The sequence below is a fragment of the Littorina saxatilis genome, linkage group LG12 (assembly GCF_037325665.1).
Source record: "Littorina saxatilis isolate snail1 linkage group LG12, US_GU_Lsax_2.0, whole genome shotgun sequence".
NCBI lineage: Eukaryota > Metazoa > Mollusca > Gastropoda > Littorinimorpha > Littorinidae > Littorina > Littorina saxatilis.
The window spans coordinates 78,103,548-78,116,194 of record NC_090256.1 but is presented as its reverse complement, the minus strand read 5'-3'; the positions used below and the strand labels follow the sequence as shown (position 1 = coordinate 78,116,194).

Here is a 12,647-nt window from a genome sequence, read left to right as displayed (position 1 = left end):
GATGTAGATATACTGCTGATGTGATGTGTAAATTGTATATGAAGAAGTTAAAATTTGTGTCTTTGTGTGTGCGTGCATGACTTCTCTTAGAGCTCCATAGTCTACTAGACATGGTCTCACTTCAACCATCCACTCATCACTCTTCTGTTTGACCCATAGTCCAATAGACATGGTCTCACTTCAACCATCCACTCATCACTCTTCTGTTTGACCCATAGTCCACTAGACATGGTCTCACTTCAACCATCCACTCATCACTCTTCTGTTTGACCCATAGTCCACTAGACATGGTCTCACTTCAAGCATCCACTCATCACTCTTCTGTTTGACCCATAGTCCACTGGACATGGTCTCACTTCAACCATCCACTCATCACTCTTCTGTTTGACCCATAGTCCACTAGACATGGTCTCACTTCAACCATCCACTCATCACTCTTCTGTTTGACCCATAGTCCACTAGACATGGTCTCACTTCAACCATCCACCCATCATTCTTCTGTTTGACACATCGTCCACTGGACATAGTTTTACTGTAAGCATCTAGAATCACGCTTGTTTGATTGTTTTTTCGTGTCCTTTGAAACCCTGAGGGTCATTCAGGACCAATCCAGTTTTGTTTGATCTTTATTCCTTTGTTTAAAACTCAGTCCGCTTCTTAAAATCTATTTCCATTAAAATAATTGTGAATTAAAAATAGGAAGACGTTCCATAAAACAGACGTTCTTCACCATTCAAAACAATAGAGCCTATTAAAAATCCTGATGTAGCCGTAATGACGGCAGTGTGTGTGTGCCTACTGCAACGGGAAAGAAGTGCTGGTGTTGTGATTAGTCAAACTACATGTACTTTGAAGCCTTTTATCCCTTGAGAAACAAAAAAGGGAACAACATCACAGAAGGGGATGACAGGTACGCGAACACTTTTTTCTTGGGGTAGTGTTGATGATGCAAACAATAATGTACCTTCACGGCGAGTAGGGCTCAGAATGAATGTTACATGCAGGGCAGTTTCAGTACTGGGGCCTCTCAGGGCTCTGCCATACCAGCATCTCTTTTGGAAAAAATGTCTCCCAAGACTAAAACTTCAAAAGTTCAGGGGAAAACAGAATAGCCAAGGGAATGAAGTTAAAAGTCTGGGTCAGTTCATATCTGCAAATTACTCTGGCCCCAGCCATGCAAGAAACAAAGAACTTTGCCCAGCATTTGGAAAGAAGTGCACTGCCTGTTCAAAAATGAATCACTGAGCAAGTTTGCAAATCAAGACAATCTCGAAGGCGCCATGCAAATCAGACTGTGAAACGTTGACAACCACAACGAAGATGCTATTGAAGAGTGGGAGGCTCACGCAGTCACACAGACAGTGCATTGTTATGAAATACGCTGCACAGCAACCATTAATGCAGGCAATATCAGACTCAAAATTGACACTGGAGCAAAATGCAACGTCCTTCCGCTGACACATTTCCAGAAGGCGAAAAAGCCTGAAGCAATCAACAAGTCAGAAGCAGTCAACGTAGTGGCCTATGGTGGTGATCACTTCTCCCCTCTTGGCACCGTGGAACTTCGCTGCAAGATTGGCAACAAAACGCAGTGATCACATTTCAAGTCATCAATCGGCAGACCACCTCTATCCTTGGCTTGAATGATGCCCTTCGCATACCAGGTAATCGGGCTTGTCAAAACAGTGTACGAGTTCAAGACAGAGGAAAAATATAATCTCCAAGCACAGATTACTGCTGAGTAGACCTGTTTGATAACCAGTTAGGAACACTCCCACCCAGTTATGTGATGAGAGTAGACCCCACCGTTGCTCCAGAAGTCGAGCCAACACAAAAGACTCGTCAGGCCATGGAGAAGAAAGTAAAGATGAGCTTGAAAACTTGACGATGAAAGGCATCATAGTGCGCGGAACTGAGCCTACAGAATGGCTTTCATAAATGGTTGCTACAAAGAAGAAAATTGAAAATGTCCGGATCTGCTTTGATTCTAGAGATCACTAAAGCTCTACAAAGACCACACCATCCCATGGGTACAGCAGACGATGTAGCATCAAGACTTAGCAACGCAAAAATCTTCTCCTAGATGCAAAGGGCGGATAACTGTTCTTTCGCGTGCCTTTTGGCCTCAACACAGCCTCAGAAGTTTGGGTGGGGTGGGGGGGTAGGGGTTTGGTGTGTGTGCTTGGTCACAGCCCAAAATCTGCAGATTTGAACCTTCATCATATGCAAAAGTCTGCTGAAAGCAACTTATGCACTTGCTAAAACAGCACATAGGTGTGTTAAAAGTAAAATGCAAGTCATGAAAAATCTCATGAGATATCTCAGATGCAATATGTCTAAATCTGAAGACTGTCCATGAAATGTCTACAGAACGCAAATCAAACATTTTGAACTCAACGACTGTCAACAAAAAGTATTGCAATTAAAGGACCATCAACAACTCAATAACAAAAGAGTGGATGCTGCTCTGCTTACAGACCCGCTAGCACTCTTCTTGGCTTGTTCAGCATGTTTGTTTGCGTACATATATATTCTTTGATTGTGTGCTCGCCTACACTGAGTGAATGAATTATCCTGAATAAACATTTACAACACTTTTCTTAACTTGAGTGTGTAAGATGTTGTTTGTCAAAGCATTCTGTCTTGGTTCAACTTCATTTTATATCTGTGAGAGGTGCTGTTAACTTGGCGACTTCAAACTTTTGACACTAGAAGATAGAGTAATTAAGTTATTAAGAGAGGCAACAAAGGTGAAACTACTACCGGAATCACAAATAGTCTGGTAGTGAAAAAAACCCAGATTCAGTCAATAATCAAAGAACAAGATCTCAAGTCTATTCGCAACAGGTGAAAAAGCGGGGAAAGCAATGACAGAAAATATTAAAAAAGAAGTTGCCTCCCTTGTGACGAAATTCCACTCTCAATTTCCTAATAAAAATCCCTTCTTTTTTCTGGACATTTTCATGGTCGTTGGTGGGAGGTTTTACTGTAGTTTACATGGTGAGGTGGAAATTAAGATGTTCTCAACCAATATAAAAGCCAAATCTATGGTCGTTTACATGGTGAGGTGGAAATTAAGATGTTCTTAACCAATATAAAAGCCAAATCTATGGTCGTTTACATGGTGAGGTGGAAATTAAGATGTTCTTAACCAATATAAAAGCCAAATCTATGGTCGTTTACATGGTGAGGTGGAAATTAAGATGTTCTCAACCAATATAAAAGCCAAATCTATGGTCGTTTACATGGTGAGGTGGAAATTAAGATGTTCTTAACCAATATAAAAGCCAAATCTATGGTCGTTTACATGGTGAGGTGGAAATTAAGATGTTCTTAACCAATATAAAAGCCAAATCTATGGTCGTTTACATGGTGAGGTGGAAATTAAGATGTTCTTAACCAATATAAAAGCCAAATCTATGGTCGTTTACATGGTGAGGTGGAAATTAAGATGTTCTTAACCAACATAAAATCCAAATCTATGGTCGTTTACATGGTGAGGTGGAAATTAAGATGTTCTTAACCAATATAAAAGCCAAATCTATGGTCGTTTACATGGTGAGGTGGAAATTAAGATGTTCTTAACCAATATAAAAGCCAAATCTATGGTCGTTTACATGGTGAGGTGGAAAGATGCTCTTAACCAATATAAAAGCCAAATCTATGGTCGTTTACATGGTGAGGTGGAAATTAAGATGTTCTTAACCAATATAAAAGCCAAATCTATGGTCGTTTACATGGTGAGGTGGAAATTAAGATGTTCTTAACCAATATAAAAGCCAAATCTATGGTCGTTTACATGGTGAGGTGGAAATTAAGATGTTCTTAACCAATATAAAAGCCAAATCTATGGTCGTTTACATGGTGAGGTGGAAATTAAGATGTTCTTAACCAATATAAAAGCCAAATCTATGGTCGTTTACATGGTGAGGTGGAAATTAAGATGTTCTTAACCAATATAAAAGCCAAATCTATGGTCGTTTACATGGTGAGGTGGAAATTAAGATGTTCTTAACCGATATAAAAGCCAAATCTATGGTCGTTTACATGGTGAGGTGGAAATTAAGATGTTCTTAACCAATATAAAAGCCAAATCTATGGTCGTTTACATGGTGAGGTGGAAAGATGCTCTTAACCAATATAAAAGCCAAATCTATGGTAGTTGACATGGTAATGCACATTAGAAGGAATGTATTTTCACCCACAGTTTCACATCCTATTGCAAATGTATAACCCCCCACAAAACTTTGTAAAACACAGTTACAGGTACTTTAAATGTGCACAATCAACGGGAAACAATTAAAAAAAATGCAAAGTCAATCATTTACCTTTTATCACAGACAAAACAAATGTTACCTTTCACATGGTCTTTGAAAATGTCACACAGAAAGTACAAATAATTTACAATGTAACTAAGGACACTCAAGATGCTGCTAAGATGGAACTAGAACCAAGCAGCACTTTGGCTTCATCAACAGAACAGTTTTGACAACTGCACTGAAATGCTTAAGATATGCTTTCAAAATTCAGCAGATGCAATAGCAGCATATGAAAACTGAGTAATTTGTGACCAGTTTTGATAGCACGTACAATTCAATACTCTTCTACTGTCTTGGATACATATTCATGGGTGCAACCTGGAAAATTCCAAAAACCGGCAAAAGTTGGGGTCCAGCTTTTTTAGTATTTAAAATGCCAAAAAAAACCTCTCCTGGAACAAAAACATCGGCAGCCGATGAAACCAAAAACCGGCTACCGGCGTGTAGCCGGCAGAGTTGCACACATGCATATTAGATTCAACACTATCAAGGAAACTCCTGATCATCCAACAAATCTGACACCTTACTGATTTTCAAAGCTAAAACCTGCAAAACAATAAGTATTTACATTGATCTGGTGCAAACACACAATGGCTTCTGTCCTCAAGTGTTCTTTTGTCTGGAATTCCAAACCCTATCTTCCAAATTATCAGTGATTAAACCAATTAACTGTATGAAGCTGTAAAATCAACACATTAATCTAAATACACAAAACGGGTCAATATTCATCTCAGTGTTCGCGTTAACTAGACATTTTCAGTATATGACCGGTGTTTTTCATTTGAAAATCCAAGAAAAAAAATTGTCATACCAGATTTGATCATATGTCGGCAGTTAATAATATCAAAAAAAAGCGAATACATGTACAATGTCATTTCTCCTTGCTTTGACTGGCTGTTGTGACCAAGTGACCCGTTTCTGTGATATACATGTACCGTACTTTTTGGACTATAAGGCGATACTTTTTTCTTTTTTTTTCACTTAAAATCGTGGGGTCGCCTTATACACTACGTCGCCTTATTCTCGGATAAAATAGGTTTCACGAGCACTGTGAACTTGAAATCAATGAGCAACTAACAACCATTTAAGTGAACACTTCGACGTGCTACCATCGCAGAGGTGTGCACCTGGGTTGTGAAGGCATGGGAGAAGGTGTCAACACGAACGATCGTCAACGGCTTCAGGAAAGCTGGCATCATCGAAGCAGACGGTCAAGCCGACAACGCTGTAGCAGACGACGATACCGAACCCGAAACGGAAGATGAGGACTCAGCTGGAGCCTCGACTTCGACGGGTGGGGACCGCTCGGGTGCCATGTCAGCAGCGGCTTTCATGAACTTCTTTTGTTCAGACTCTGAGGGTTCAGATTTCTCTGGATTTTCTGGGAGTGAGAGTGACGACGACGACGACAACGAGTGACGATTGAGGTACCGCTGATCTTCTTCCCTGACTTTCTGTTTGAAACAGTGTTTCGTGCCGATTTTGAGCGGTCGCCATGTTTCATCATTGATATTGTTTTTTTCCCTACGTACGATGTTTTTCCTCATTTTTTTTCTTTCTTTCATGCCGTCGCCTTATGCATGACATCGCCTTATTCTAGTTTTTTTTCAGTTTTACTTTTAAAAGTAGGGGGTGCGCCCTATACACGGCAGCGCCTGATAGTCCGAAAAGTACGGTATTCTTCATTCAAATACATGTAATACCCATTCACAAAATACTAACGCCATTTCTGAATCCATCAAAGAGTCACATCCCTTGAATAAGCCCCAACTCCCAGTGGTCTCTACAGGATTCTGTGCCACCTGCACACCCCACCACAGATAACTTATCATACGCCCCTAGATCTAACCAATGGCACATATAATTCATCAGAGAGTCATTGTTCCCAACAGATACACAAACATCTGCTTCTGATTCCCAGCTTTCCATGGCTGCAGTGCTAGCTTCACAGATCTGTGCCTCATGCTGGCATGCACACATTTTATGTGGTAAATATGTCATAGGAAATGGGCTTCTGGCTGTGGACTCCAAGACACCCCCACCCTCCATCCCTCCCTCAACCCCATCCCCCACTCCAGTGTCCATAGGTTAAACACTAGTTCACTTCAGATTCTGTCACTGAGGTCCTCCTCACTGTCGCTGCTCAGTTTTGGGGGCAGCTGTATCTCTGGCATTTCAAGAGGCGGCAGGTTGAAACTGCTGGAATTGCTGAAGTGTGTGGTGAGGGGAATTAACTCGTCCACCTCGTGGGATGACCCGTCATCATGCTCTGCCTTCCGCACGTCTGACATATGGTTGTGCAGGCCTTGGTTTTCAATCTTCAGCCACTGAATGACAGAAAAACACAGTAATGTATGTGAACTCACAATGGAGATACTCCCCCCCCCCCCTCCTCTCTATCTCTCTCTCTCAGAGAAATAAAGTTCTATCTTCATCATCTTCCATCTATCTATATCTTCTATCTATATATCTATATACGGCTTGTGTGTGTGTGTCTGTCTGTGTGTTCACGATTCACGGCCAAAGTTCTCGATGGATCTGCTTCAAATTTGGTGGGCATATTCAGGTAGACCCCGGACACAATCGTGGAAAATTTTGAACACGTGCGTGCTCTCAGCGTGCAGCGCTAAACCGATTTTGGTTTTTCTGTACATCCATTCCCAGTAACTCTTCCTTATCTTCTCCGGTGTTTTGCGCGTTTATCTCCCTTACTTCGTACGGTGTGCCGGCAAAGCCGGCGTACACAGCCGGGTATTCGGCTCTACTTCTTCCTGGCGAAGCCGTACCCGGCGAAGCGGGTATTCATCTAGTCTCAAATACATACATACACACAGAATACAGACTCATTTAAAGTGTCAGTACTGTTCCACACAAATGATGTTATTTTATTCTTACATCAGCTGATGTCAATACTCACATTTTACATCATACAACACTGACAAAAAAAGTACTTAAGCTTTATTTTAAACAGTACTTTCACATCAACATAATCATCGTCATCACTAATAATAATAATAATATATAATGAACTTAATTAATCTCCCCTTCTCGTTGGAAAGCTCATGGCGATGGACAATAGCAAAATGGACACACAGACACACTCACTAAAAATGAAAACAAACACAAGACTCCTACTAACATGCTCCTTGCAGCATGTTGATCACAAGCAGACTCACCTCACTCTCTTTCACCAGCATGACAATGTGTTCTCTCAGCCCCTCGGTCAGACAGCGCAGCTCTTCCACAATCTCTTTGTCCTCCTTGGGTTTCTTTCTGCCCTCCATCGCAACCTCTTTGTTATCAGCCTTCTCCTTCTCCAACAAATTCTCCTCCCAAGGCAGTGGAGCTTCAGGGTCATCCTTACGCAGCTTGAGATAGCGCAGCATGGTGTCTGCGTCGCGGATGGACTCTTCAATGTCCTGAAAGGAATTAACTATGCACTATAATGCAATAACATTTTTTGTTCACTTACTTCAGTGGACAAAATTCATTTTGTAGCTGATTCCAATAACCATTCAACACAGTTATAAATACATGTAATAACATCAAAGATACTTTCATACATAACTCTTGAACAACGTAAATCTACAAAAATCAATAATAAGACTTGAATGATAATAAGGCACTGAAATGTGTCATCATATTTGTCAGATGAATTCTCAAAATCTTGCACAGTCAAAATCAATACAGCTTCACAATATTAAGCTGTGTATTAAATACAGATGTGGAAAAAAACCTCTAAAGAATCGCTGACTTCTATTCACTAATCAAACTGCAACAGATAAGTTCACACTTTTCTGAATCTGCAAAATTAATTCCACCAAAAAATCTCCTTCTACACAGGAAGCAGACAGGCTGTTGATGAATATTATGTGTCCAAGTTAACCGATGCTCTTTTCTCATGCAAAGACCTGGACTGATCTGGGGAGAGGGGGGGGGGATTCACATGATCATTTACACACGAAGAAAATCACCGTTAACAAAAAAAAAGGTTCCACCTTTAACAAGTAAGTATAGCTACAGACTTACCTGTGTGTTAACCATGACATTGTTGTGCCACACGCCCGTAGACCTGTGGGGGAGGTTGTTCTGGGCGTCAGTCTGTATCGACTTCGACCGCATCTTCACAGGTCTGCTCTTCCGCGCCTCCACGCCTGCCTGTCGCAGCTGTTTGACCTGAAGGACCTTGACCTGCCGCAGGTGGTGCTCGTGCTGCAGGCGGAGGCAGGAAATGAGACTGGGGTTGTCATAGAGGACAGGGGCTTGCAGTGTCTCCAGCATGTGCTCTGTGTTCACCAGAATAATAAAACAGAGAGTGTGTGAAAGCACGGTTACCTTTTGAAATAGAGGAATTCTTTTAAGTAATAGAAGAGTAATCAACATGCATTGCGGACGATTTTTTGGTTTTCAAGAACTTACTGACAGAACTGAGCTTCTTAAAATGATTTAACTTTAATATCTTCAAGTGCATTCTGTGCAGAATCAGGCCAGCATTCCTTATTATTTAGCTGTGGACAGATCTTAACAGTTAACTGTAAGTTGTAACTCCTGGAGCAATAATCATCACCTTTCCTGTACTTTTTTTCTGCAATTAAAATAGGAATATCTTTTAGTGAACATTTTTCATCTAAAAGAAATAATCAAATTGCTTTCTCGTCTTGTCCCTCCCCCCCCCCCCCCCCCCCCCCTCTTCCCCCCCCCCCCCCTCTCTTTTTACATACAAGGTGGTCTTCAGAAATAGCCCACAGGTGTCTTCATACTGAAAAGGTTTCTTGAATTTCTGTATTCTGTCAGCATCATTTCACAGATGTAGTTCGCTAGCCCTTCAGAGATGGAGACTTGTCTCCTCATGGATCTATATGAAATGCTTTGCCATTTATGTAATGCGGGGTATCTCACCAGAAGCTCGGTTGTGACAAGCAATGGCTTCCTCAAACTTTCCTGCTGCCGTCAGGTCGTCTGCTTTTCTCGACCACTGGTGGGCCTGTGAAGAAGTTATAGAGAAAAGTTGTATAATTTGAAACAAACTCGCATTAACACATTTTAGCGTATCACGGATTAACGTTCCTACGAATTATCAGTGTACACTTTCTCTCAAAATCAAATCCCCGCCTCCAACGCATCACTCTTCTGCCCTGGCTTAATTTATTGATTTTCAAGGAAACAGCGATTCGGTGTATTGCACAAGGAAATAGATATCGCCTTCATGTACAAAAACTTATAAAGAAAGAATGGATCCTTCTTCAAAATAATGTCAGGCCTTGCACAATGTGCCCTTTCGAAAATCTCACCCTGTTCAGCGACGAATCCATCTTTGTTTGTTGTAGAACTCTTCTGTTTAAAAAGGACAGAAAAGAGCTTTCTCCGGAACTAATCGATGACTTCCGGGAATTTCCGTAAAACTCCCGCTGTGTGTGTGTGTGTCTGTCTGACAGTCTGTCTGTCTCTCTGTCTGTCTGTGAGTGTCTATTTGTCTCTGTGTGTGTGTGTGTGTGTGTGTGTGTGTTTGTGTGACGATGTGATGATCTGGGCGGGTAGTATGCACGAGAAAGTGCCCAACTGAGTTGCACCCAAGACCTGGGTCAACCACTAATTCGATCTGGCGCATCGACTCGATCTTTTGCGGTTTCCCAGTCAAGTGCAGATGGTCACTTTCTCATCGGTTTCTTTACGTTTTGTCAAGTTTTGATTAAATGATTTAAAATAGACGGGGATTCGAGACGAGGGTGTGGTTTATGTGTGTGTGTGTGTGTGTGTGTGTGTGTGTGTGCGTGTGTGTGTGTGTGTGTGTGCCCAGTGTGTTTGGATGTGTGTGTGTGTGTGTGTGTGTGTGTGTGTATAGAGCGATTCTTCATCAAACTTCACATGATGTCCCCATTTTTTTTAAAGGTGTTTTTTCCGATAACTGAATGTCTTTGGTTACGTCATATCCGGCTTTAGTTTAAAGTTGAGGCGGCACTGTCACACCCTCATTTTCTTATCAAACAGATTGATATCTTAGTCAAGCAATCTTTGACAAAGCGCCCGGACTCTGGGGTTGCGTTTCAGCTTGGAAGCTTAAAAATTGATTTATGAGTTTGGTCATTAAAAATCTGAAACTTCTAAATAAATTAAAATTTTAGTGATCGATCCAAAAATAATATCATCTTATTCTTTATCATTTCCTGGTTCCAAAAACATATAGATATGTTGTTTTGATTAAAAACAAGCCAGGCTCAGGAAATTAAAGCGCTATACTGGCTTGTCACTCAAGTTTCTGCACGTTTTTGTTTTTGTGAAAGAGCTTTCTTGGCTCATGGTCTCGGGAAATCGACAACGCTAAATTGTCAGTCTTGGTGGAAGAAAATGTGAGTTCGACGGATTGACTAAAATTAATAATTTTTTATGTAGTAATTTCGTTTCACGCGACTTGTTTGAATTCTTCAATTGTATTAATTTGACCGACTTGCCGGTCACCCATGGTCGTGCTTTATGACACTTATAACTACGCCCACGGTGCGTGGAGTGGACAGTTGCAGCTGCAACGTGACCCGCCCCACACTTCACCCGTAACAAGTTTCAAGTTTTATTAGTCCATAACCCATGGGGGCATTTTGAACAATGAATACAATCAATACAATCATGATATATGCTAATAAAGTAAATAAATGGAGGGGAAGAAAAAGAAAGAAATTTGTTTATGAAAAACGGTTACAAATTCTATTAATAAAGTCCAAAATATTCTTTAGCAATTTCTTTTGTTTAGTAGCAAACAACTTTTTAAATTTAAGTGCATTAGGTTTTTTCCAATAGTAAGGTGGTAACAACTGAGCTCTTTATTCTTTGAAAAAATCACAGACAAATAAATAATGAAATTCATCACCTATGTCTTGTGATACACATTTGGTGCAAATTCTTTCTGACCTCGGGATATTAAGATAGCGTTCTTTGTGCAACAGTCTCCACTACTGATGCGGCCCGTACAACTTGAGTTAGCAATGAAAACTGCCGCTGCACTTGGCACAGAAGTAACGAGAAACGTCCAGGTTTTCCCGTCACCTAATCCGGTCCACTTTGTGTGGAAGGCTGAACAGTGAGTGATCTTTTAAAATTCGTCTGACAAGTGTGTTGTTGTTTGTTGTTGTTTGTTTGTTTGTTTGTTTGTTTGTTTGTTGGTTGGTTGGTTGGTTGGTTGGTTGTGTTTCATTGCTTGCTTGAGCATTGCATACGCATCTGCGCATAACCCTCCACCCCTACACACACATTGACGCACACACACCGCACACATACACGTGGCCCGCGCGCGCGCTCGCGCATTCGGAACACTGGCACCGCACGCACACACACGCTCTCACTCAGTCACACACCCGTTCAGACGACATGAATACAAAAATAGCGTGTGTATATATTTCTTTGCAAACAAACAGATTAAAACCCATATATAAAGCATGTACAGTCATTTATTTGTCCGTTTCGCGGTAAAAGCATAGCAAAGTTGTATAAGCTTAGGGTCCTTTTTATCCAGTCCTCGCCCGGAGAGGGACTGGTGAGAGAGAGAGGCCGACCACCACACTCTGGATCGTGTGTGTGTGTGTAGAAGGAATGTACTTGACTTTTTAACATGAAATTAAAATACTGGGAAGGGTCCTCTCCCGGCTCCCCGCTGCTTGGCCCAGCCCCATCCTTAACCCAGGTAAAATGAGTTACTTCCCTTCGGGTCTCATGTATCCCTGACAGGATGCTTTCGTTTTCTTTCTCTGGAGAAGAAATCGATTTTTTAATTTTTTTTTAACATATTTAGAGATTTTCGTAATGTGTTATTGATATAAGCAGATTCGCGATCGTCGATAATGGTTTTTCATGGTGGTGTGTAAATTGTAAATTACAGAGGAATTGTTATGTAAGACATTTTCAAGCGAGCTAGCTTTCGCGGATGTATTTACTGTGCAAACAACTCTAAATGTGGCAAAACTGTCACGTGATAATCAACTTTGTCACGTGATCATAACAAAATGGCTACGGAGCAGACGATACTTTTTCCGTAACCAGTTGGGAGTGATGCAACAGTATCATGGTCTCCTTCCCACAGCAGTCTCAAAATGTCGACTTGTTTTGACCTCAGAACGATGTCTTTATCATAACTGTGAAGAACAGAACGGAGATCACTGTCGAAGTCGGTCATTCTGCAATCACTTTTGTCTTTTGTCAGAAACATTAGCGAAAAACATATGGGAGATAACTCTGTATCCTTGTTTTGATAGATTTCGGCTTTTAGCTCCGATTCTTTCCCTATACTCCGCGTAGTAATTATACATCCTGTCAGAGAGACATGAGCGATAGCGTGGACCG

At 41.1% G+C, this 12,647-nt stretch overlaps 1 protein-coding gene across 1 annotated transcript; it reads right to left on the bottom strand.

Moving 5' to 3' along the window:
• Positions 1-4,315: 4,315 nt before the first annotated feature.
• LOC138982846 (nuclear receptor-binding factor 2-like) lies at positions 4,316-9,668 on the bottom strand. The gene is made up of 5 exons (XM_070356215.1): positions 9,611-9,668; positions 9,219-9,303; positions 8,349-8,605; positions 7,496-7,738; positions 4,316-6,646 (listed from the first exon to the last, which is right to left on the bottom strand). Exons 1-5 carry the CDS (start codon positions 9,629-9,631, stop codon positions 6,425-6,427), a joined length of 828 nt encoding a protein of 275 aa, XP_070212316.1. The 5' UTR covers positions 9,632-9,668; the 3' UTR covers positions 4,316-6,424.
• Between the last annotated feature and the right edge of the window lie 2,979 nt (positions 9,669-12,647).